Genomic DNA, 26,905 nt, shown 5'->3' with positions numbered 1-26,905 from the left:
AATGCCCATTTGAATGGGAACTACAGGTGACAGTCTACAGTTGGTATTCTGGAGTAGCCAGTTTGAATGGCTTTTCCAGTCCAATATGGATACTCAGGGGTCTCTGCAGCAGTCCTTCTAGGAGCTAAAATAGCTTAGGGGAACAATCTAAATTTTTGTAGCTATGACAACAGAAATCAATGTATTTGTTCACTGCCATCTCCTGATCAAGTGGACTTCAAAAGCTCTTTCATAAAAGAAGCCAGAAGGAGAGGTATAATGAAAACTCCCAGGATGTGACAGACCACTTGTTGTGCAACAAAAGCTGTCAAAACATAATAAGCCAGGTTGACTTGCTGCAACTTCCAACTGAAGCAAGATTCCTGGTCTACGACACTTGAAAGGGGCCACTGAATTCAACACTGATGAGCATTTATTTGAGCCAGCTGTGCTTCACTCTCTTGTTGTGTCTTACAGACTTTCAAGAAACTTTTGGCCCATGTTTTCTTCCATGTATGCCAGTCCTTTAATGGACAATATTCTGGGAGAAGTGTAAAAGAGGAAAAAAAAAAGGGGTGAAGGCTGAAACAAAGAAAAAGAAGTAATTCAGCATGCACTGTAACAAAATACATCATTTTCCAATTACTTTTGACTTGAGGGTATGGCCCAGTGAAGATGCTTTGAAATCTAAATAAGTGTTGGAGTCATGGAGTCTTTTCCTAGATTTGCAATTGCCAGAGAACTTTACTTTCTGCCAGAGTACACAGAAATTTTGCCCCGTTTTAAACCAGAAGGAAACACTTGATAGGGAATCATATGTACATAGGGTTCTATTCCTGGCTGTGCTAGTGGCTTGCTGAGTAACCTATGGGAAATTAGTTCATCTTTCTGTGCTTTTATTTCCCATAAATAATGACACACATTCTTACATGTTACTGTAACTATGCAGCTGTAGTAATGTCCTGGTATGCTCGTGCAATAATTATACTGCAATGTTTACAATATTCCTCTTTCTGCTGAAAAAAGAACAAGGTTCACTAACTAGGTGATATTAAGACAAAGATCACAGAATTGTTAGGGTTGGAAGATCCTATTTCCAACCTCCCTGCCAAGGCAGGGTCACCAGGAGCAGGTGATACAGGAACATGTCCAGGTGGGTTTTGACTATCTCCAGAGAGTGAGACTCCACAACCTCTCTGTCCAGCATCTTCCGGTGCTCTGCCACCCTCAACATCAAGAAGTTCTTCCTCATGTTGAGATAGAACTTAGAGTGTTTTAGTTTATGGCCATTGCTCTTTGTCCTGTCGCTGGGCATCACTGAAAAGTCCGGCACTATTCTCTTGATACCCACCTTTGAAATATTATTATGTATTGATGAGATCCCTTGTCAGTCTTTTATCCTCTAGACTAAACAGGCCCAGCTCCCTCACTCTCTCCTTCTCAGAGAGATGTGCCAGACCTCTCATTAGCTTTGTGGCCCTTTGCTAGACTCTATCAGTAGTTCCTTGTCTTTTAGGCACTGATGTTCTAAGATACCTTTGAGACAGGTTTAGGGACACTCACAAAAGCTAGAAGTCAGGGACGCACAGACGTTTCCACTGACAGCGCACGGCCCCGCTGAGGACGGCTTCACTGTGCCCGTGCCGGGTGCGGACCCACCCGCCGCTGCCTTTGTCCTACATTTCCCGGCGTCACGCGCGCAGGGCGGTGCCACAGGAAGCGCGGCGCGGGTCTTTCCGGCCGTGCGCGCGCCCCGAGCGGAGGCGCGCCCCGAGCCTGCACCGACGAGACAAGATGGCCGGGCTGCCCCGCAGGATCATCAAGGTAAGGCCGCGCGCTCTGCCCGCCGCGCGCCGCTCCGGGAGCGCCGGGCCGGGGTCCCGTGCCGAGGGCAGCGCTGCGCCGCGCCGGGCGCCGCTTCCGGTGCCCGGGAGCAGGGCCGCGCTAGGGCAGGGCCGCCTCCCCGGCCTCCTCCCGCCCCTGCCGGGCGAGGGGCATCTCGCTGCCGTCCCGCCCGCGCCCCGCCGCTTCCCGCCGCCGAGGGGCCCTCCGCACGCTGTGTCGGCGTGCGCGGGCGGCGGGAGCGTCCGGGCCCTCTCGGCGGCCGCGGGCCCGGGCCCGCGCCCTTTGCGGGGATTGCTCGGGCAGCGGCGGCGCCCCACGGCCCCCGGTGCTGCCGAGCGCTGGTATCTGCGCACCCTTCGGCATCCGGAGCTCGAAAGACACCGGGCACACCCCCCCCCCCCCCCCCCCTCCGTCTTCTACCGGCCCTGCGGCTCCTCACTGGGGGCTTCCGCCAGGCCCCGGCTTCCCGGCACAGCTCTCGGCCTGCTTGGCCCGGGGGAGGGCGGCGGTGGCGCCGTGCTCGGCTTCCTACTGTGCGGTGAGGGACGAACCCCAGCGAGCAGTGAAACCTGGGCCACAGCTGTGTATGCGTCGGGACACTGGCAGCGGTGGTACACGCTGGAACAGTCTGGTTACTGCTACGTTTGCTCGGAGCTGTCGTCCCTTACTCTATTAACGTGTCGTGCTGGCGGTTCGGTATCATGTTTCGACTTTGATTTGCCAAGCTTTGCAAGGGCTCTTAACTTTGGGGTATTTTCAGCAGATCCTCCCAATTCAGTTCCAGCTTAAGGCTTGAGTAATTTGGAGACACTTAGTGGTAGCTATATTGCAAGCTATCAAACAGCTCGGTCCTGTAGCTCACGTGGTTGCTCCCTCCCAGCTGCTGCTGTCTCCTACTCGATTTGTAATGGGGCAAATTTAAGCCCCCAAATGGATGATCATTGACTTTACAAAAGTTATTGATTCCAGTAAGGTTCGTTAGCCCTCACAGGAAATAACAGCATCCTCATAGCTTGTTACAGTGAATGGATGTTAGTTTTTAATACTGTGAAGCTCTCTCGGTTGGTAACCACTGTAAATAAATGAATTTAGAAAGTGTTAAATAGTGGACAAAAAAGTACAATTATTTTGTCCAAGAAATCAATTTATCAAGTAGGTGATAGAGATGATGCGGTAAAATAAGGCAGAAGTAGTGTTTATCTTCTGTGAAATGGAGCTAAACTACAGTTAGTGCTCAGAATTGTAAGTAGTAAAAATAAAGAGGACCAGTCTTACAGATTTTGACGCCTGTCCAGCTGTCTGAGTGCACAGCATGCTAATCTGAATGTATTTCAGGTGTGATAGGGAACAGTGATTCATAATACAGTGGAACTGGTATTTATCACAGAGTTGCAGTAAGAGCTCAGTCGTGAGGCTGGTGTCTGCGTTAAATTTTCATTGCTCTTGGCAGATCCCCAGAATACAACTGAGAAGTGCACCCACTTACGCTGGTGCATAAATTTTGTTCCTGGTACTTTTGTTTTCTTCATGTTTTTCTAGAAAAAAACGCTGGCACAATTTACACAACTCACTTCAAAGATGTGTGGTGATGTGGGACTGTTTCTTTTCGTCCTCGAGAAGAAAGGTAGAGGGCAAAAGAGAGTCACAGAAACTCCAGATTTTCTGTGAAGGATCCCCCTTAGACATATGGTGGGTTGGGTATTTCCATGTGTGCATTGGAAGTTGTCTGCAGCCAGTCTAGAGTTATTAAATCTTCGCTTGGTTGTGTTAGATGATCAGCTCTTCAGCTGCTGTGCTGAGCATGCCTTAGGTTGCCACATGTGAGTATGATCTAGGACTCGAGTCTGACTAGTTACTAGAGCCTCAAAAATGTACAAAGTCATATCTTGAAATACCACAGCTGCAGAGGTGCGGACCCAGAAATACGCCTGCTTAAGTCTTCGGGAGTCTTGAGTGAGAATTGTTTTGATCTTTCCTATCATGCCAATTTTGACTTTAGTGTTAAATTTCCTATTCTGGATGCCTTAGAGGGAGGGCAGGGAGTGAACTCAGTTGGTAGTGAGAATTTGAAAGATCAGGAAAGGAAATGGAAGAGATAGGAAAGAGCTGAGTAACGGTAAAATAACTCCAGTAAAGAAAATTAAATCTTCATGCTATGCACAGCAATAAATTTCATGATAAATAAATGGCATAGGTTACTTTTAGGAAAAGACCTTCTCCCTTTTTGCCACATGCACCCTTTGTGTTGTCATCCAGGAGACACCATCATGGCTTCTTGGGGCTAGGAGAGTGTATTTGGACGCAGTTGGCATTCCCTGTCTTGAGCGACTGCTGGCAGATGGCCGGCCTCTCAGGTTGACTTGCAGCCCTGTACTCCTCAGCCTGTGTCTTTGCTATGCGCAGGCTGTCATCCAGCCCAGGAGGAGAGCAGGAGCTTTCCTTGCAGTGGCAACAGCTCTGTTTATGTTTCCAATACTTTCTTCAAATTCAATGAAAATGTGACAGTATGGGTGTTTTAAAGCAGTTGTTGCAGAAGATACAGAATTATTCCCAATTTACTGTCCTCAGATTACTTAGAAACGGATTTTAATAAAGTGTGTGTGGGAATGGTCTGTAAGGTCAAAGGATGACTTGCTTTAGAATTATGACTGTTAGCACATCACAAATGGTGAATAGAAGACATTGACGTAGTTTTGAATCTTATAAGATGTAATCAGAATTGAAAAACCTTGTATCTTTTGAATAGAGAAGAGGTATTTTTGTTTTCTTCTGTAGTTCAGCACCAGGGGTCCTATGAGAATTGTCTTGACAAAAAAACTATGAATGTAAGATAAAATTAAAATGTGTTATTGGCACATTTACATAGATGTGTGGTTTTTATGCTGTAAACTTCTTTCCAAAAAGTGACTATTTCCAGTATTAAAAGGTGAGCCTTTGCAACAGACAATAAATAAGCCCAGTGACTTTTACTTTCAAGCCCTTATTACATCAGTTCTTTCCCATGTTGCAAAGTCACATACCTCCAGTCGAGTAAGGAATTGAATTGCATCTGAATTATTTTCTTGGCTGACATTCAGTCCACCTTATTGCTGTGTCAAGTGCAGTCAGAGTATGTGAACGGGATGGACAATATTGCCCCATATAATCTTTTAAAGTGTATTCCCTGCTGTTTTCATTGCTGCAGTGATCTCATCATTCATGATTTGATGTACAGGTCTCTAAGTTTACTGTAGCCCGTTGTTATGAGTGCTTCTGTTACAATTGCTGCAGCTGCTCCTATAATGAAATAACCATCTGAAGCAGTAGCTGAAGCTACTTCAGATTTTTTTTTTCTAATGAATTTATCAGTATTCAATTACAGAGGCTTTGATTTCCTCCCCTGCATGATACTGTGGTGTTGTCTGAGATACACATTCCTTGCTGTTTACTGTGTGAAGCTATTTCCTTTATCTGCAGTGAACTCCTGCTTGCTGTGTTTTTTGAAACTCTGGGAATGCTTGGATTGCTAACTACAAAATGCTGCTTCAAAATGTAAAATTTCTGGGAGGTTTTATGGAGCTTCTCTTGGTGTGTGTGATGCTAAGCACTTAGAGCATTCTGTAGTAGAGGTCAGTATAATCAGCATTATATATTTGAAGTTTTTTTCTAATATAAATCAGGTATTTAGCCTGCAACTGTAACTTTCTAGGAGTTCTTTAAAAGTGTTACTGGCAGCCATTTTGAAGTTTCTTACTTTTTCTTGGAAGCTGTGTTTCTTTGAGGCATGGACTTCTGTCTCAACATGAAAATTTAAGTCACTGCTACTTTTTGATTTCTGTGACATCTGACACAGAAATTTTTATTTCCTGAATTAAAAAAAAAAAAAAAAGACTTGAGGTAAATCTAATACCTTTCTGTGGTGTTTTGTATTTCTTTGGATGGTGGTTAGGTGCAGAAAACATGACTTCTGAAGAATGCTGTTCCTTGACATTTGTCAGAGAATGTAATGTCTTTTTGCATCTTGTATGCCATTTGAATCTTGTGGATAACTTAAAATTTGATAGAAGGGTGAAATTTTTGGGAATTTTCAGAGGTGTTTTTGTACTTTTCTTAAAACCATCTTCTCCCTGCTCCTTCCTCCCCCTTCCCCAGGTGTAGAAAGATAATACATGTGCTGTTTTGCAACCCTCACTGAGTCTTCTTGCCAGGTGACCAATATAGCCTGGGCTGGCTGGGATAGTAGGAGGAGTGTACAGGCAGGTATTGGAAGCCTGAAGCTTGGCAGGACAGATGCTTTGTGCAGGTAGAGGAGGGAAGCTGAGAAGAAGGCTCAGGCCCAGAGGATAAGACAAGCTTCCAGTTAGGTCTAGTCAGGTTAAGTTCTAAAAAGAAAATGTGGAGTCTTAATAACAGATCTTTTAGAGGACACTGGTAAATTCTCACAACCTTTTTCTTAAAGAAGCTTTCAGTAGACCCTGTAGAATAAAAGCAGGAAAACCCAAACAAGCCAGATAGAAGCAATAATCCTGTTTGAACCATCTTGTATAATACTTGAGCAACTTTTAGGCACAAACCTATAGTAAACCAATGGACTTTTATTGCATTGCATGCAGTTATTTTATACTGTATATGTCTGCTACATTTAGATGGCTTTCAGAGTATCATCAGCATTTGTTTTGTGTAGTAGTACAAAACAAAATCACATTTTTGTAGTTACTTGTGACTGGTGGATTAATAATGAGAAGCAAATTGCAAATTTTGCCATAGATGGTGTGGTGGATTGACCCTGGCTGGATACCACTCTATCCCTCTCCTCCTCAGCTGAGCAGGGGAGAGAAAGTACAACCAAAGGCTCCTGGGTCAAGAGAATCACAGGGAGGGATCACTTGCCCATTACAGTCATGGGCAGAACAGATTTGGGGAGATTAATATAATTTATTACCTATCAAATCCTAGTAGGTTAATGAGAAATGAAACCTAAATCTTGAAAAACACCTTCCCCCCCCCCACCTCACCCTTCTTCCTGGGCTCAACTTCATTCCTGATTTTCCTCTCTCATACCCCTCAGAGGTGCAGGGGAATGGGAAGTGGGGGTTATATTCATTGCATCACAGTTTCACTCTTGCTCCTTCCTCCTTAGGGGCAGAACTCTGTACTCTTCCCCTGCTCCAGCATGGGCTCCCTCCATGAACTTCTCCCACAGGCTACAATCTTCACTAACTCCTTCATTGTGGGCCCTTTCCACAGGGTGCAGTCCTTCAGGAACAGACTGTTTCAGTGTGGGTCACACTTTGTGCCAGCAAACCTGCTCCAGCATGGGCTTCTCTCTCACCACGAACTGCCAAAAGCTTGCTCCAATGCAGGCTTCCCATGGGGTCCCAGTCTCCTGTGGGCGCATCCATGTGCTCCAGCGTGGGGTCATCCATGGGCTGCAGGGGGACAGCCTGTGTCACTGTGGGCTGCAAGGGAATCTCTGCCCCCACACCTGGAGCACCTCCTCCCTCTACTTCTGCACTGACCTTGGTTGGTGCCTGCAGAGTTGTTGTTCTCATATAATCTCATTTCTTTGTCTTCTGTTGCCCAGGTTGTGGGTTTTTTTCCCTTTCTTAAATATATTACCTCAGAGGTGCTACCACCATTGCTGATGGGCTCAGCCTTGGCCAGGGGCAGGTCTGTCTTGGAGCTCGCTGCCACTGGCTCTGTTGGACATGGGGGAAGCTTCTGGCAGCTTCTCACAGAAGCACCTTAGTGGGCCCGCCCCACTACCAGAACCTTGCCATGCAAACCCAGTATAGATAGCATTTGAACAGAAGTTCAGTGAGTTACTGTTTACATTAACCACACTTTGGTAGTTGACTCTGAACCATATATGAATGCAAGCCTCCAGTGCAAATGTGCTCCATCAGTATATCTGCAGGAATGGTTTACACTCTTAGCTTAGTGAATTCAGTTATGCCTTACTTTACAGTAGCTGGAGATGCACCATGAAAAGCTCTATCTGTGCTATCACATAGATAATCCTTTAGGAATTTACATAGGATCACAGATTCACAGTTCCAAAATCCTGTAATCTGCTGTGGAAAATTTGACAATGAGGTCATTCTCAGGGGAGGTGCTGCTGACCTTAAAATGCCCCTCTTCATGTTACTGCTTGGCTACAAGGTCCTCTTCCAAGAGTGGGTAGATTCTGTGGTGTGGGTTTATTTTTTTTTTTTTTTTTTTTCTGGGAAGGCACTGTTACTTGGAATAAATTTGTGTTCATCTCATTGCAAGTGGTTTTGCAGTGGTTAAAATTGTGCGGTGTTTGGATTTAGAGAGCCAGAAATGTGTGAGAGGATTGTGAGCAATCCAGAGTTCATTCACAGTGCTTCCTTAGCAGAACTGTAGTATCAATTTGCCGGACAACTGTCCGTATATTGAGTACTAGTAATGTTTTCTAAATCTGCTGTACTACTGTTTTGTTCTTTTTTTTGCAGCTGATACCTTTGACATGTTGACACTTGGAACATGTTTTCTTGCCTTTTTTTTTGAGAAGTTGGTATTGGATACAGTTGGGGCTAACAATGGAGTCTGGGAATCTGCAGGGTGGTAGATGCATTAATGTAAAAGAGACACAAGCCAGTAATGAGTCCAGGAAGTGGAGGCATGTGGAGTGCTGACACTTGGGGATTATATGGCAAGGAAGAGAATTCATGTGGAGGCTGACTTTCATGAAACAAAGTGTAGCGTCCTATTTATGATGTTCGACTCCTCCTTTACAGTTTAATGGGCTTTGCTGCTAATTCTTTTTTTCTTTGTCGTAGAAGGTAATGTTATTTTCAGAAGATTTTCTTCAATTAAGTTGTTTTACAGTGATATAATTTTAATGTAAACATTCTGAAATCTCTCTGACGATATGTCATCTGCTTAGGTAACCAATTTGTTTTCAATAATGCTGGTTACAGCTGGTTCTTTACCTAGGTGTAGCTAATTATTTGATAGACCCTGGAAGAATTTGTGCCAAAATGTGATGTAATGTAATCCTAAATTTTGAATTAAATCTTTGTAGTTTTCTGAGGCAGCTTTATCCCTATATGTAGAAGACAGTTTTGACTGATAAGTTTCACTTTTTCCTACTGCCTCCCCCTCAAAAATCAAAGCAAAAATGTGCATGCTTTTTTACCTTCTTGTGTGCAATTTATCACTCCTTGGTGAAGATCGGTGTGATCTTCCCCCTTATCACAGTCAGACAGGAAAGAATTGTCATTTGGCAAGTAATTATAACTTGTCACTGTGCCAGTATAGTGCTTTAACTAAAGCCTTAAGTTTCTGTTTCATACCCCAAAATTAATCTGGACTATTGGATGTAGTTGAAAAGTAATGACATTGGTAACTGGCAAGGGTTACCTGTGGTCAGAATGAAAGTATGAAAGAAATGTATTCTCTGTGTAGTCTGAATTGAAATGCTGAAGTTGGTTATTGTACTTCTGTTTTTTGCAGAGAGCTGCACAAAATGAAGAAGTTACCACCTAGTGAGGTTAGCTTAACCAGAAGTTTGTGACCAGTCTCGCTCATTCTTGTAGCAGCCTCCCAGTGCTTAAAGTAGGCCTGCAAAAGAGCTGGAGAAGGACTTTTTACAGGGGCATATAGGGGTACAAGGAGAGCAGATTCAAACTTATCAAAAGAAAGAGGGCAGGTTTAGATTAAATTTAAGGAAGAAATTCTTTACTGTGAGGGTGGTGAGGCACTGGGACAGGTTGCTCAGTGAAGTTGTGGATGCCCCATCCCTGGAAGTGTTTAAGGCCAGGTTGGATGGGGCTCTGAGTGACCTGACCTAGTGGGAGGGGTCCCTGCCCATGGCAGGGGAGTTGGACTAGGTGGTCTTTAAGGTCCTTCCAAACTCAGGCTGTTCTATGATTCTCATTCTGGTTGAACAGCCTTACTGTATGAACAGATTCAGCTTGGACTGTGCTGGCACAAAAATTTTTGTGCCACTGAGGTGAACTTAGACTGAGGAACTTATTTGGCTCATAACTCTGCAGTAGAGGTTATTTCTTAAACCAAATCAGTTCTGTGATCTCATCTGTTATTTGACTTTGCAAACACTTGGGCTGATGAGCGGAGTACGTGGAAGGATGACTGTTCAAATTAGCACTGCCGCTGAGAAGTTAGAACTTCCCATTCAGGCAAACTTATATTTTGTGAGGAAAGGAAATGGCGGAGGTAGTTACAGATGTGAGTGAATTTAATCAAGGACTGAGAACCATGCTGAAAGGGTGGGTAGAAAAGCAGTTTGACATAATTGTAAACTCAGCAGCTAATGAAGAATGAAACAAAGGACTTCCACTCTCAGTGACTAAAAATTAGTGGAACTTAGATGTAATTAAAAAAAAAAAAAACACCTTATTTTTGCTATTGATAGTGTCTTTTCACTAGTGTCTAAAACTAGTGTTTTAGAAATCTTCCTGGAGAATTTGGCAGCAAATGTCTGATCTCCCTTAGGAAGCAAATACTGAAATAACTGATGAGCAATCAGTTAAACTGAAAGAGTTCTCTTTTTCCTCATCACATTCTCTCCCACATAAATTGTTATGTGTGGTACTCTGCAAGTGATAAATGTTATTATTTCAACTGTAGCAGGAAATGGAACTAGTGGTTTTAATTTTAATCCTGTCATCTCTTTCTCAAAAATTTTTAATTTTCAGTATCATCTGTGGAGTCTGAAACTCTCTACTGCATTCTCTCTAAAAGTGGTTCTGGATAACATATCAAACGCAGATTAAGAAGTACTGTGTGGTTTATGATGAAGTGGGCTGCTGCAGCGGCATGCCAGCAGCGTGCTGGGTGTGAGCGACTGAAGGGGTGTGCGACACCTCCCCCGGGACCCCGAATCTCCTAAGCAGATGCCGAGCGATCAACATAGAAAAGACGAGATGGGCCTTGCTTGCTCATCTGAGAGTTGTTTATTATTCAAAACATCCATAACTTGAATATCCACCAGAGGCAAAGACAAACCCAGGCAGTGGGTTTTTAGGGACAGGACTAGGGTGCAACTTGGGACTAGGAACCAATAGCAGAGGGGCAGGGAGGAACATAAGGCGGGGATTACAATGCTTACACCAATAGGGAGCTCCAGGGGAGCTGGAGGGGAGGGGAAGTCTAACTAAACCAATGAAGCATCGAGGGATACATAAATGACAGGGAATCCTCTGGAACAAGGGGTAGGAATGAGGGAGGACTGACAGCAGGGACTGAACCAATGCCTCGGGGGCGGGTACAGAACCAACTATTAAATACAATAATAAATGAAAGCACACCACAGCATCTCCTTTCTTTGGTTTTTTTTTTGGAAAAAGAAGGAGAATCTTGGTTAGCAAACAAAATATGAGGGTCTTATGCTGAAAATCTCTAAACAGGAACTTAAAATTTTACAGAGTAGAGGCCTTGTATTTAAACTTAAAACACCTAATAAAGCATCAGAAACTAAGGTCCAGCCTCAGAATCTGTTAGTGATGTTTGTTGGCTATGGACTACTGTGTACAATTTTGGTTCTTTCTTAAAAATTGATAATATGAAATTAAAGGAAAATTGCAAAAGGAGTAACAAAGGCTAATAAAGGACTCTTAGATAAGGTATACTTTTAAACTGTTGAAATGTTCCTAGGAACATAACTATAAACTGAACAACGTTATCAACTTATTAACAACAGCTACAGTGTTCAACAACTTATGTAAACAGTCAATTTTGACAGTTCTGTGTTGGCATTTTCTCAAGCATAATCTTGCTATTGTCTGCTACGGGAGCTTCAACTTGCCCTGTTTCTGATTTGGGCTGGTTCACATTCTTTGGTCAGCTCCATGTCCTGCAGCTCTTGGTGTTATCAAATTGATGGTACTATTTTCTCTGCAATACAGAACTCACACCACAAATTAGACTGCATGATTTCCATGGGATATTTTACGAAACCAGGTACACACAAAAAATTAAACTTAATGTTTGTAAGAAAACTGAGGCAGAAACAAGGGAACTAAAATGGTTTCATCATTCTCTTTACTCACAATCCAACACTCTGTATTCTTAGTAAACCACTCATTTTCCTTTTCATTCCTTCTCTCTCACTGACTCTTCTCTTCTATCATTCTTTCTCCTCCTCTTTCTTACATGACCTTCATTTTGAGCATTCTGTACACCATCCCTCATCTTTACCATCAAACAATCTACACATACCTTCTTACACTTGCTTTTTAGTTCTCAGTAAAAATTCTATCATCTTCCTACAAATGAAAATTGTATTTTAAAATACTAAATACTAATTAAAATACCTTAAGGGTAAATATGAAAAAAAAAACCCAACAAAACACTCTTCATTGTAAACACTGTGAATATTGTCCCTTTGTGGGACCCTTCGCAAAAGGGGCAATAGTCAGAGCATAAGAGAGTGTGTGAAATCAACTTAAGTAATAAAGGTTAGGACTTCTTATCATGATTCTGAAACACAACTATTTACACCTATTTACATGAGCACCATCAAATGAAATTGTTAAACTTAATGAACTTAAAATAACACTGAGCTCAGAATAAACCCATGTTAATACTTAGCGCTTTAAAAGTAACCAAAACAATGAAAATGAGGAAATAAATATGTTTTTGATCTTAAATCTATATAAATTTGGGATAGTTTTTGCAATTCACAAGCATTCAAAAGCTTTGGATGGAATACCATTATTTTGAAAATTTCCATTGAGAATGCTGACAGGGTGTGCTTTCTCAGTAGATTTGCAGAATGGTGATTTCTGGCAAGGTAGCAGCAATAAACAGTCATACTTGAGCTGTAATTCCTGTTGTGGATTAAGTCCACATCCATCATCTGTACTCCCTGATCTGTTCAGAATAAAGCTAGGTTTAGTTGAACCTACAAGTAAGTGTAGATACTGCCTACACTTTCTCACTGTCTGACATAGATTAGAGAGGACTTGTACCTTGCCTTGGCCTGACAAAGTTGTAGGAGTGTAACTTCCATCTTAGTAGGTGATACAGAAGGAAAATTGCTTAGAGAATTGAGCTAGTAAATGTGCTACTGAAAATATGCGGGAAGACTCATTGCCCTGAGACTTTGTATAAAGGTATGGTATTGTGCCATTTCATATATTTAATAGCTTTAAGACCTGTGGTGTTTTCTCTTTATGTAAGAGGCTATTATTAATGTTTTGTGTTTTGAAGTTCAGAATAATTTTATCACAGATATGTCAGCCTCTGAATGATATTATCTCTCTTTTTAAGGTACTAGCATAAAGTTGCTAGCCATAAGGATGCTTTTCTGTGCTTTAGTGCTATAAAAGGTTCTTAGATAACTGTTACAGATATGTGGAGTCTTTGGTGATTAAGACTCTTGTAGATGGATAAAGATTTTAATTTAGTAGTTTACCATCTGTTGGTAGTTAAGCTTCTTCCTTTGGAACGAGGAGGAAGGCTCTGCATTTCCTTTTTAGGTTGATTACAGAATAGTAATCTGTTACGCAGGTATCCTGCTGTGATTGACACTTCAGTCCCAGCTCTTTAAACCATCCTTTTCAGCAAAAGGAATCTTCTCCCATCCTTCTGAAAGCAGGTGTTTGGCCCCTGCTTTTTTTTGCACAGCTGTTTGCATGGAACATCTGGTGCACTGCATCAGAGACTCTTCTCTCTTGAATGACTTATTCCCTTTCTTTTCTTCCAGATTGGGTACTTGCTATGTTAGACCATGAGGTCAAGAGACAGCTATACAGGCAAAAATGAGAGTGCATAATAGGCTGAACTGGAAAGGCACCACAAATTTGGTTTTTTCTTTCCTTTCTGCAATGGCTGATCATTTATCACCTTACAATATTCAGACCCTGTAAGGTGGTATGATTTCTCTAAGCTACCCCTGTTCCAGTGGATTTTACAGAGCTCACTAGGTGATTTCACAGCTGGTATTAAAGGACAATGTGGACCAGGAGATGATTCTGTAAAATAGTGTGTTCCTTCAATTGTAACACTCACTGAGACCACAGTATTAGTGGATTAATAAGCAGTATGTTTTATTTATTAAAGTAATCTGCATAGCAGTAATATTGAATGTGAAATAAGAAAACTGGAGTATCAGGAAAATGAAATGTAGGTAGCTGAATTACTAAGCAAAGCACATTTGTCTAGAGGTAGGAGCTTGGATTTCTTCTCTGAGCTAGCTTGTGTTGACTTCACAAGCAAGCTTGTCTTAAATTCTAGTGGCATTCACACAGTAGCTTTAAAGGGCACATATTTTATAGGTGCTCAATATTGATTTGTTCCTAACTGTTTTAGCCACATTGCTTGGCAGGCAATGTAAAATTTGTGGTGGTTAACTATTGCCGTACCACAGGGAACAGAAATGCACTATTTTTCCAAGCAAAAAATAGTTCTCCTTTCTAAAAAAGCAATGAAGAAGCTTTTAAAATTGTCTAATTCCATGTCAAAATTTCTTCCTTCAATACTGTAGTGGTCTCTCTCGGACAGAGAAGTTTTACAGTTCAGCTGCAGTGGCTCTTCTAGGTAAAAAATAATATTTGGGGTTTTTTTGCAAGTATTTGCATAGGTGAATCTTCTGTTTGTGGTATTTGCTGCTTTTGTATTGTGGCACTATCTGTTTGTAGTTATTTGTTTGGTCCTGCCTTAGTCTGTTGATAGCAAGCAAGATTTGTGAAGTAGCTTTTGTTTTTCAAAAGGGTAGCACGCAGAAATCTTTTCAGTTGTTTTGAATAAGGCCTTGGCAGCTTGAGGCTTTTGTAAACACTTCTGCAAGACTGAAAGTGATTGAAATAGTTTATTTCTAATTGATTCCTCCTTTGTATGCTTGCTCATACCGCCATGTTCATTAGCAGTTGATTTTCCTGTATGTATGTATGGAGGCATCTTCTGGGCTGTTCAGTTTGCTTCCTTAAAGAAGTGCTCTGTCTCATTCTGTGTCTATGAACAAGGTGGTTATATCTGCTTTTCAGTAACATTTTTCCCCCTTTGACTGAAAGCAGAATAACCAGGCAATAGCTCAAAGAATGAATGAAACCTATTCTCCTGCAGATCCATCTCCTCATTGTGTGGCTTCTCTTAGTCTTGGCAACCTCGAAAGCCCTCACCCCTGCCTCCTGCTCTGCTGGTCTCCTCTAAAGATCACAATGCTCTCTCTTCCGAAGGCTTCCTATCCTCACATGTTACTGTAAAAACAGGTGGAGGGTTTTTTCCCCCTCGGGTACAACTAGTTTTCAATTTAATGTCTTCATAGAAGAACAGCTATGCAGAATGTCAGCTACACCATCTGTCCCATCAGTATCATCTGTCACTCTGCTTCAGGCCACCTGTGTTAATAAGGAAAGCTTTGCTTTCACTTGTCAAAACACCTTCAACAATTCTGTGTTTTCTAACCACTTAATTAAAAATAAAAAAAGGGGAGGCATAACAAGTTGTAATTGTCAGATTTGGTTTTTTTTTCAAGTATGGACTGGCATGTATCTTCCTTTTGGGTTTATTAATTTATTTTAGTCAATGGAAATTGTTACATTACTTGGATTTGGAAAAACTGGAGTAAATACAGGAGTGAGAAGAAATCTCAATCTAAAAACATTGCAGAGTATGACAGATAGAAATAATTGCCTATGGCAGCATGGGAAACTTCACTGAAGTCTCTAGAGCTTTCAAAATATGTGCTGAAATATCTTCTGTGAAACTTCAGTATGCTGGAGGAGAGCTAATAAAAAACACTACATTATATGATTCTGGAACTTGATGGGAGTTTGTATTCTTGTTGAAGACAAAATTAACTGTTCTATTATGAAAACATTTATAGTGAGCAGCAGAACTGCAAAACCCAGTTTTCTCTGAATTTATTATTTTTCCTTTTTAGCATGTTTATATATGGGTGTTCCAGCTCTTTTTATCCTTATTGTCAGAGATTTTTCCTGGGCAAGGGTGGTATATGCTTGGTTGGAAGAAACTGGCCAAACAGCAGTAGTAGTATTGTCTTCCTCTCCAGTAGCACTGAGCTTGGTTATCCTTGGCCATTGACAGCTTGCAAAACGCACAGAACACTTGAAATTGGACAAAGGATTTAAAGGCAGTTTTGGGGGAAAAGGGGGAAGTAACAGAGTGCATAAAATTCACTTCCTCCATTGAAAAATGTAAGAAAGTCCGCCTAAAAAAATGTGGGAAGTCAAGTATTGCATGTGTTCAATCATTCTGATTAGTTAATAAAGATGGTAAGTTAAAAATTTAATTAAACATTTATTTATTTATTTATTTGTGTTTAGCAGACTTATTTTCATTGGGTAGCCATCCTCTGGGAATTAGAGCATAAGATCAATGTGAAGTTCAACATTTCCTTGTTTCATCCACATCTCATCATTCTCTTGTGGGTGATGTACAGGGTGGTAGGTGGTTATTTTTTTCAGTGTCTTTTTTTGGTGTTTCTTTTTGGTTTGTTTGGTTTTGTTTGTTTGTTTTGGTTTTTTTAATTGGTAATGTACATTTAATTAAAATCTATAAACAGGTCAGCTTCCTGACCTGTTTATGTGCTGTGACCAGGTGCATAGCATTGCCTGTATACTTACAATTTTTTCTCTCAAATATGACTTACTTTTGCAAGTTTTATGGCAAATCAAATTTATTTTAGTATCAGCATGTCTGCAACTGTTCATCTCACCCTAAAAATAGGAAATCAAGTCCCTATAATGACTTTAGAATTGGGCCTAGTTGTTTGTTTGAGCATTTTATATGCTTAGACCTTACAATGTAACTTTTTGATCAATTTCTCCCTTTCTATTCCTTTTCCATGGTGTCTACCCAAATACATTTAAGAATTTATTGTTAATGTCTTCATAATTGCAGGACAAAACCCTTATTTCCTGTCACAACTTAGGAGGTGTTGATGTATTTAAGTACAAACATTGCACATTCTCTCAATAAATGGCATCTTTGCTGTGTTCCTTGCAGTCTAACAAGCTTGTCTGTGTTATACAGTTCCAAAAAGTTGGGGTTTTGGAGCTTTTGCACAAAGGCAGTGATGTGTGTTCATGGGGTCATGGCCTTTCATTTTGAGTGTTTTGGAGAAGTTTAGCCTGATGCTTGCTCTCTGCTGCACCAGAGCCTGGCAGGTGTGAAAGATGAGTGTCAACCAGTTCCCTCACAAGTGTTCATCTTCATTTCTGTTTGAAAACAGCTTCAATTACACTGATAGTGATGGAGCTCTGTGCACAGTGCAGGAAGCAAGGTGTGCTTGCTTTGGAATTTTCATCTAATATTAATGTTCCCCAAGGGGCCCCTGTGGGCTCAGAGTAGGCTCAGTACTAATTTGGCTGTATGCAGCATAAATGCTTTTCTTGGCATCCCCTTCTTCTGGGGTGTTTTATAGCAAGGAGTGGAGGCATGAAGGGCTTTCTGAGCGGGGTGATATGCTCACAGTGGTACAACCCCTTAGGTATTATGGGGTGCCTGCATTGAAAGAATTGTTTTTCTCATATATGGGTTCTGTTGTTTATTGACAAACGGTTTTTAGTGGAAGAATGTGCAGCTTGCAGCCAGGCATTGCTCTCTCAGATCTGCTGGCAGGTAGAAGTGCTGATGCTGCTGCCAGAGAACTGCTGATTCTGGGTTATTTTAAGCCAGGATTGGCTCCCCAGTGTAGTTACAGTCAGCATACTGGCATAACCAGGGATGCAGGCTGGGGACTGAGGGGGAGCAGGGGTCTACTGAGATCAGCCCAGCTAATAAATGTTTTATTCTTAATATTAAAAAATAGTCTTTGAGCGTGCCCATCAGAACCAAAGCCGTGGTTTGCTTACCAGCGCATCTCTGGCAAAGTCCAGCTGTGAAGAAGTTTAAAAGTTGGTCTTTTCCATTCGTTCTTATTTTTAAGTTTTCAGTTGGCTTACATTAGTTTATATTTAGCATAAGACACTTTCCTCTGACAGAGCTGTCAAGTAGTATATAGTCTTTCACAGGCAGGAACCCAGATTGTCCCCTTTACCTGAGGCAGCACTCGTACTGACAACTTGCTGAAAGAAACTGAGAATGGTTTATGCACTTACAGGGGTAATTTGTAGTTTCTTACTGACTTTTCATACCACTGAATGTAAACTATCAGAATTTGTTATGACTGCTTTTCTACACAATTAGTGTACAAGTAAATAGCCAGCAGAATACAAGTGAGTAAGTTAGAAAATTATGTGTATAATATAAGTATACTCACAGAAGTAAATGTAGACAGTTCTGAGAAGCTTGGATGCCCTTCCAGTGAGGTGTGTAAGTGGCATCTAATATCTATGCAGATAAGTAGACAATATGTAGTTGCAACAAGGATACACACAGGGGAGATATTTAGTTTTAGGTTTGCAAATATACATAGTAATAAATTCTATACTATAATTTGTAGGACCTTGACAATTCAGAGATGAGTAATTGGATTTTGGAATTTATTACTATGACTTCACTTCTTTATGTATTGATTAGTTTTTGTAAGATGAGTTGTTTTTTAACTGCCTCAAGACAGCTATATCACTTAAATGCTGTGTACACTTATTTCTGCAAGAGTAATGTAGCAGGGCAGTTATGTTTGAAGAATTTGTTTATTCAGGTAGCGGTAATCTGTCTGTTTCGTGCTTGTATAAAGTGAGACTTTACTGTATTGGGGGGAGGCTTGACTACAAGGGTGTGTATACTGACAGGACAAGAGAAATGGCTCCAAACTGAGAGTGGGTTTAGATACGATGTTAAGAAGAAATTCTTCACTGTGGGGGTGGTGAGGTAGTGGAACAGGTTGTGCAGAGAAATTGTGGATGCTCCATCCCTCTAAGTGCTATTGTAGATATATGGAATAAATATGCTATAAAACTGAAATAATAAATTAATGTTACACCACAAGTTGACATCTTCTGTCAGTAGAAACAGGATTATTTTTCTTTGTGAAAGCCAACACAGAAAGGTGATGAAAAAATTAACTGTACACAGTAAAAGCACTCTTAGAAGGAAAGAGGAAATGGGACTAAAATTGTGCGAGGAAACGAGGCTTTAGCAGGATTTTTTTTTGTCCCTGCCTAGTGTCCTTTTGCCCATTTTGGCCTTGGGATCTTTTTTTATAAAAACTAGGATGGTGCCCGTAAGACTTGTGAAGACAGGCAGCAGAGGAAAGGCAAGATGTACAGGACTTGGTCTGTCTGCTCAGTGCATTAGCAGGATGGGCAGCTCTTAGCTATGGTCACAGCTTGGTGCCTGAGGTAGGATTGGCAGAAGAATGGAGCAACAAAGAAACCAGGTCACTGTAGGAGATTGGGCTTCCCTAATTTTGCTGTTTGCAGAACATCTTGACTGTCTTCTACTGTCTGTTAGGGTGACTTTAAACATGGTTATGTGTAGGCTGAAAGTGCTCACACCAAAGCTATTTATGCATATATATGTCTAAATATAGAAAACATAATTAAAATATACCTTTAGTATTGCAGAAGAGTGGCACTTTAAATTTTTCGAAGTTGGATCTGATTCCAGTCCAAATGGCAGTTTAATAAACCAGTCCACTCTTGTTAAGAGTAAACCTTGAACATTTTCTGTGGGTGATTAATCCCTTTGGCTTTTCACTTATGGGAGTTTTTATTTAAGGTAGAATGGGAAATGCTTATGGTGTTTTAATTGTGGTATTCTTTAAAGTGCTTTTAAGTATATTGATAAAAATATAGCAGCTTGGCAATAGTTCAATCAAAAGGTAAGAAAATTGAGGCCAGCTGAGTTATCTATTACTGTGTGTTACAGAAACACACAACAGTTGAGGCTCTGAGAGGAGATGGGTGCCAGTTTACCACAGCCTCATCTCCTTTCTGCTGATGTTCTTTGACTTTAAGGTATTTAACATAGTTTATGTGAATATAGGCTAAGTGAATGCTTGTTGCTTTTAAAATTGTTTGTACAGGTTATGTTTATTTTAAATGGGTTTTATTTTGGCCTTGAGATCTTTTTTATAAAAACTAGAATGGTTTTCTTCTCCTTTTCTAGGAAACCCAGCGCTTGCTGGCGGAGCCAGTTCCTGGGATAAAAGCAGAGCCAGATGAAAGCAACGCACGCTATTTTCATGTGGTCATTGCAGGTCCACAGGATTCCCCCTTTGAGGGTGGGACATTTAAACTTGAACTATTCCTTCCAGAAGAATATCCAATGGCAGCTCCTAAAGTACGTTTCATGACCAAAATTTACCATCCTAATGTAGACAAGCTGGGAAGAATATGTTTAGATATTTTGAAAGGTAAGTGTTACTATGTTTTTTTACTTCTTAGCATAATAAGCACAGATTTTTGTAAGTTGACTCTAAAAAGAGCTTTCTTGTGTTTAAAGAATATCTTGTTTCTTCTTTAATCTGGAAAAACTTGCTATTTCTGTAGACTGTGTTGAATATGGTGTTTCATAGTGCTATAAATGTTTCTTCAGATAAATGGTCCCCAGCTTTGCAGATTCGTACAGTTCTGCTATCAATCCAGGCTTTGTTAAGTGCTCCCAATCCAGATGATCCACTAGCAAATGATGTAGCTGAGCAATGGAAGACCAATGAAGCCCAAGCCATAGAAACAGGTGATGTATCTTCTAACTTTTTTTTTTTCTAGTTTTAGGAATGGCTTACTACTCACTGGCTGGGGTGTATAAAGCCTGACCTCTAGTTTTATGTCTGCAACTTGAAGAAACAAAAAAATACTGCATACAGTCATAGTCCATGTGCCCTGAATGTGCCTACAGTGGTCTATTTTTAAGTCTGTGAGGCTTGACAGAATAAGAAGCTCTCTTGATCTGTTTTATCTTGAATTTTGATGGTCCTAATTTGCTAGTCTGTCTAATTCGGAGTTCTGGTAAAATGAAGGAGCATTCTAGCACTTGTCCTCTATGGCTTAAGGAATGGATTAACAGGTTCTGGAAAGTACATCTCTGATATTGCATCTGTTGCAGGCTATAGTGGAATGGAAGAGTTGCTTTGTTATGCCTCTTCACTTTTGGATCCACTGCTGTCAGACTGCTTCTATAATATATAAATGTTGACAGCTGCTGGAATTCAAAATTGCATTTAAAAATCTCAGAACTGATAGATTTTGTGTGCTTGCAGCAGTGGTATAAAAGATCTTTAAGAATACGGTTTTAAAATTACTTTAATCATGCCTGGAAACTATATCTTTTCTTAAATGTGTTTCTTTCTTTTTCTTTACAGCCAGAGCATGGACTAGGCTATATGCCATGAATAATATTTAAATGCGCTTTGAACATCAAGTGTGCATCACTTCTCCTGTTCTGCCAAGACCTCTTCCTTTTTTTGTTTGCATTTAATGGACACAGTCTTAGAAACATTACAGAATAAAAGCCCAGACATCTTCAGTCCTTTGGTGATTAAATGCACATTAGCAAATCTGTGTCTTGTCCTAATTCACTATTGTACCGCATGAGCAGAGGCTAGAAGTATCATCTGGATTGTTGTGAAATTGTTTGAAAGCAGCAACACATCTCTGCTTTTAATCATTTTTCCTGTCATGGTTTAAGTATAAGCACTGTGAATGAAGGTAGGCAGGGTTAGCTGCGGGGCTTTTTGTTTTAATTTTGTGGGCTCCTCCTCCCTTTTTATGGTGATGCTAATTGCATTGGTAAAAGCAGCTAACCAGTTATATTTTAGAATATACCCTCTAGCCCAGTCTAACTTAGATGCTGTAGATGGACAAGCTTCATTGTTTGAACAAAAAACGGGAACATTAAACATCCATCACCTTCACTAATACTATAGTGATTCTGCTGTCAAGTGTAGAAAAATCCCTCCAAGAAAAAGCTTGTGACCATTTTGTATGGCTTGTCTGGAAAATCTCCTGTAAATCTTATGTTTTAGTAAAATATTTTTTGTTATTCTACTTTGCCTTTGTATAGTTTATTTTGCTGTGTTTTCATTTCCCTGTGACAATCGTATTTAAAAAAATTGAGTCCAGAATTGACAATTTTTCTTCATCAGTCTGACAGATTTAACAGTAAAAAGGGGGAATTCACAAGTTGGTGGGGTTTTTTTTGTTTGTTTGGGTTTTTTTTTTTCCCTTCATCTGTTTCCTGACGTTTTTATTATTTTGTGTTATGTGGGTGATCTTACCTGGCCAATTTAATACGAAATTGCATTTGACTTTCAGAAACAAGTCTCTGATGGAACAATTGTTACCTTAATTTTAGTAATGCATCAATGTATGTTTTCATGGACATAACCTGAATGAAGTAGGGAGGTTGAGAGCAAACGACAGCATTAATTATGAGTATCTGCATAGCAGGACGGTTTTCTAACTTCTGTAATTCCTACCCTCTATTAACTTGAAATTCTAGGGCATAGAACCACTGTTAGAGCCAGCTTATGTATTGACTGATGTCTGCTTAGCCACTTACAGCTAGCAACTCATAGCACTGGTTTTTCTCTACAGGCTTTATTAAGCTATTTGCTTGAGCAACCAGTCAGCTTAAATAGCAACAAAGCTTCTTTATTGGAGGGAAAGAAAGTGATGAAAAAATTCCTTCACACCCTTGTTTTTTGTGTATTCATACTGTCTAGGAGTCCAGTATCTTTTTTGGGAACCCATCTAATTGCTTCCCTTCATTTCTTGTATCTCTGTTCTCTTCCTTTCCTTTTCCCAAGCACTCTCCTTCACAAAACCAACCAACCAAAAAAAAAAAGCTTAAAAGCTTTTGGCAAGGCCAACCTGAAATGTATAAACGACAGCTTGTAGTGGTTGCAGTAGGGAGTGTTTTGTCATGCAGTTCAGGGGTATGGTTATGTAGTCTGTTGGTATTCTCCCTCTTTCACCTCTTCTTCCTCTACTAGCATCTGAAATTTCTGTAGAATGTGGTGTATTTATTGTGCTCATATGTAAGATGAAGAATATCTATTAAAACTATGTTTTCCAACAGACGGTGCTTTCAGTGGTTAGTAACTGGTATTGTCCCTCGAAGTTCTCTCCAACATGGTTGAAGAATGGTTCAGAATTCAACTTTTTCACCAAACTGTGTCATAAAAAAAACTTTTTTAAAAGTAGTTTCTGTGTTGAATGTAAGCCAAAGTTGGGTCAATGGTTTGTAACATGTTCTTCAGAGAGGGTAAGCACCATTGACCCTCTCTTCTTACACGTCTGTTTGGGGTTGGGTGGCCTATGTCCTGGATCTGCTACTAACATAGATAACTTTTGTAGCAGGCAGCTGAGAATAAGTGAAGCTGTGCTGTAGACTCTGGATTCACTTCACCTACCTCTTAATGCTTTATCTTACACTACATATGTAGCTTTCCTCAGCTCTGTCTCTAGTCCAAGGGCTGGTGGCACCCCCAGAGGACAGTCAGACCCACCTAGCATCCTGTTTGAGAGTGGCTTTCCTCCCTTCAACAGAGAAACAAGACCTGAGCTGGCACTTAAACACTTTTATCTTCATAGGTGGGATGAATCCAGACCCAGATGATGTATATTAAATAATGCTTACTTTACTTTTAAACCTCTTTTAAGAGCCCTGTATAAAGTCAGACCGGGAATTTCATTCCAGCTTGTGCCAAGGAATGTGTGACAGGCTAAATTCTTTGAAGCCAGTAAGATACAACATTTTCCTCAATTAAGCAGGTGTATATTCCCAGTTGCTATGTGAAACTCAGTTATTTCTCTACACCTACCATTGCAGCTGATTAGCAAATGCAGCTGTCTTTTAGGGAATGTTAGTTTTATCTCCATTTTTAGTACATGTCTATTGGATCAACTTTAAAATAAATGGGTTTCCTCTACCATTACTGGTGCTATGTGTCAAATGTCCTAAAATCCTGAGCAAGAGCGATGACATTGCATTTTATGTGTCAGTGTTTGGGTAGTAACTGTGCAGCTGTTGAGCCTGGGTTATCACATGGGCTCTATAATCACACATGCAAAGTACTTTTGCAGTAGTTTCCTGTAGATCAAGAGGAAGACTTTTGGTTTTGCATAAATATTCAGTGGTGGTCTCTTCACATGTAGCCATGTTCTGTCATGGGTATGAAGTGTATGATTATTGGGAACTGATGGAACAGGTTTTTTGTATCTTAGCTGACTTTAGTTTAAACCAAGCGAAACATTGCTTCAATAGCTTTCAAGTAATTGTATTTCTAACACATTGAGACTATTGTGGAACATCTTAATGGACTAGTGACATCAAAAATTGAAATTGTGACATCTCTATATACATTTCTTCTTGCGTTGGGTGGTTTTTTTTTGTTTTTTTTTTGGTTTTTTTTTTTTTTTTGTTTTTTTTTTTTTTTTTGAGGGTTAAAGTGAAATGTCTGGTAGGTTTTGTCAATAACATGTCTTGACTGTAATGTGATATGACACTGAAATAAAAGGAAGAGTGATTATTCATTACTTAGGCACTGAGCTTCATTTAACTGCAGTGGGCTGCCATCAGTGTGCAACAAGTTTCTTAAGAGTTTTTAACATCTGGTAAAATGAGAAAGATAACCTTTAACTTCTCTTACAACTTTTGAATTGCTTGTGGCTTCCCCCCTCACATTGTATAGAGAAGAGTAGCACCTCTGTCCTAGAAATCCTCAGAGGAGACTGCTCTGCTATGCAGCTCAGAGGATGTGTTGAGTCCCTCCCCTGCTTCCCACCTTTTTTTGTTTGTTTGGTTTTGTTTTGGAGTGTGGGGGGTCTTTTGTTGTTTTTTGGGGTTTTTTTTTTTTTTTGCCTGCTTGCTCAAATCTGTTTTGTTTAGTACAAAGCTTTCCTACTTACATGCACAGTTTGGACAGTTTCTAGTGCAATTAAATTGATAAATGTATTGAGCTTTGCTAAACTGTGTTGTATTATGAACATGGCACAAGGTTAATAATCACATGCCTGCCTGGGGAGGAGTTTGTACAGTTTATTGCGGCCTTTTCTGTGGAAGTATGCAGGATGATTTTAAAGCAAATATTTAATTGTTATGTTGCACTGAAGTGCATTAGAAAAGAGGCATCAAGCAGCATGACTGCCTTATCTGTGGTGTTTGCTTTCATGAACTCCCCATAACACTTAGATAAGGGGTTAGGTGAGCAAGTAGAGTATCTCTGGGTAAAGATTGCTCCAGTGGAAGTGCTCAGGGGAACACTACCCACTGGTGACCTGGATTAGGAAAGGGAATTGTACCCTAAGAGGACACGCCTGTGTAGCTCAGTTAGTTGCTACAGAGTTGTCACTGTTGGTCAGCTCATCACTGAGACTGAGTGCTCTACCTAAAGGAGAATTTTTGAGCACTGGAAGGTAGAAACCACAGGTCCTTACTACACTGCATGGGCCTTCCCACATAAAGAGATGGATGCAAGTGTGATGTGTAACAGAAGCATTTTTTTAGTTCATTTTTAAGGAAGGTAAATACAAATTATTTCACATAAAATCATCTCTGACTGGAGAACTTGTGCAAGGTTGTTCCAGATACTTGTGTAAACTGGGTTCTTGTCTTCAGAGCTGCAATGAGGGAGTATTTTTGGTTCAGGCCTAATCTGCATTTTCCTACCTAAGATGGCTACTGAAGCTTGCGAGGTCATTTATAAATCTGAAACATTTCATGAGTGATGTTCAGTTGTTGCTTGCTGTAGTGGGTGTGCTTGTCTCAGCCTGAATACCTGCTGTCATTTTCCCATCAGCTACTCATAAGTAATACAGTGTTCTTCCAGGTAAAACCGAAGGCTTAGGCTAGGTCCTGGTAAATTTATGGAAGAATGTCTGTGAATGCTCAATTATCAAGGGCAGACTAATCTCACAAGACACAATAAGGTGATTCTAATGGTGTTTTTTTTCCCTTCAGTTGCTGTGGATGTTCGTCTACCTTATTCAAAGAGAGGTTGCATTAGTGTCATAGCCAGAAAGCAGAAAACAAGGAAATACTTAGGAGAGTGAAGCAGTTGAATGACAGCAAAAAGGCCCTTAGGACAAGAGCCTTGTTACAAAATTTGTCTGGATGTAATGGGCACTAGGCCACAGGTAAGCCAACAGGGTAAGTGCACAAGCTGATGGTCTTTGGCCAGCATCATACATTGCTGTAATGCTTCTTCATATTGCCCATGCATCAGAATACCCATCCATCAGAACTGGTGGCAACAAATGAGGGACAGCTGCCAGGAACCAGTGCTACCACTGAGCTACTGAAAGCAGTGTGAGCCATGAGGCAAACAGCAGCTGATCACACAGCATACACATTCAGTGGCCCCTTGCCTTCTTAAAATGGCTATTTGAACAGTATTTCGTGCTTATTTAAGGGAAGAAAATTGTCTGAGAGTATTGTTTGAGGTGGTAGTGCATAGCCCATAGCAATCAGATTGTCACGAGCAGGAAAATGCCTGTGATTGCTGAGTCTGCAGGTTAAGAGGTGGCACCATTCCTTATGTGGAGCATTGTCCTGATGTGGTGCTGTTTATCACTTGAGCCAAGGAGGCAGTGCCTTGCCTAATGCCACAGAGGCCCTAAGAGTATTGAAAGAGGGTAAGTTTAAAAAACCCCTAAACTTTTTCAGTTCAAGCTTGCAGATTCTTAAAATCTCTCCAAGGTGCGGGAAAGTCAGTCATTCTGCCTTTCTTGCCATCTGTTGTGCTTTGTCACACTTCTGCCTCACTTGAGTCTTACACTTGATGCCTTGAAGATACAGTGATAGGAGCCAGACGGGACCATGGTAAAACTCTCTTTAAGCTGAAGAGGGAGGTGTGGTAACTGTCTGCTTGTCACAAGTCATACTGAGAGGGGGGAAACACAGGAGCTGCTTACCAACCTAACAGCATGGAAGAATGCAGCTTCAAAAAACAAGGGGAGGTAGGTCTTCAGCAGCAGGCTGAGCACTGGCACCAGTTTTCAAGTTGGAACAGGCATTGGACGTGTGCTAAGGGGAGAGGGGAGTGTCATGTCAAGTTAAGAAATGATTCTTTGGAACAAGCAGCTTGGTAAAGCTTGAGTGCAAGGACAAGGCAAGAAGTAGGAAACATTAGATGAAACTTAAATGTAGTTCAGATGGGATTGAAGCCTTTCACACAAGCACTTCTGGTGCAGTATTTGCAATGGAATGACTACATCATCCACAGGACTAATTTAGATTTTATTCTGGTATTTCTCAAATA

General features: G+C 40.7%; 1 protein-coding gene across 1 annotated transcript; it reads left to right on the top strand.

Annotated features, from left to right (window-relative positions):
* Positions 1-1,653: 1,653 nt before the first annotated feature.
* Positions 1,654-21,689, top strand: UBE2N (ubiquitin conjugating enzyme E2 N). Its single transcript, XM_068190386.1, has 4 exons — positions 1,654-1,803; positions 19,810-20,056; positions 20,239-20,379; positions 21,005-21,689. The coding sequence occupies exons 1-4, from the start codon at positions 1,774-1,776 to the stop codon at positions 21,043-21,045; spliced, it is 459 nt and encodes a 152-aa protein (XP_068046487.1). The 5' UTR covers positions 1,654-1,773; the 3' UTR covers positions 21,046-21,689.
* Positions 21,690-26,905: the final 5,216 nt, after the last annotated feature.

Source organism: Anomalospiza imberbis, chromosome 5 (assembly GCF_031753505.1).
Source record: "Anomalospiza imberbis isolate Cuckoo-Finch-1a 21T00152 chromosome 5, ASM3175350v1, whole genome shotgun sequence".
Taxonomy (NCBI): Eukaryota; Metazoa; Chordata; class Aves; order Passeriformes; family Viduidae; genus Anomalospiza; species Anomalospiza imberbis.
This window is presented reverse-complemented; position numbering and strand designations above follow the sequence as displayed.

Excerpts from the sequence above, each read along its gene's own strand:
- UBE2N (XM_068190386.1), top strand. The coding sequence starts at position 1,774 with ATGGCCGGGCTGCCCCGCAGGATCATCAAG. Across the intron at positions 1,804-19,809 it reads TGCCCCGCAGGATCATCAAG|GAAACCCAGCGCTTGCTGGC; the intron begins GTAAGGCCGCGC and ends CTCCTTTTCTAG. Across the intron at positions 20,380-21,004 it reads AGCCCAAGCCATAGAAACAG|CCAGAGCATGGACTAGGCTA; the intron begins GTGATGTATCTT and ends TTTTCTTTACAG.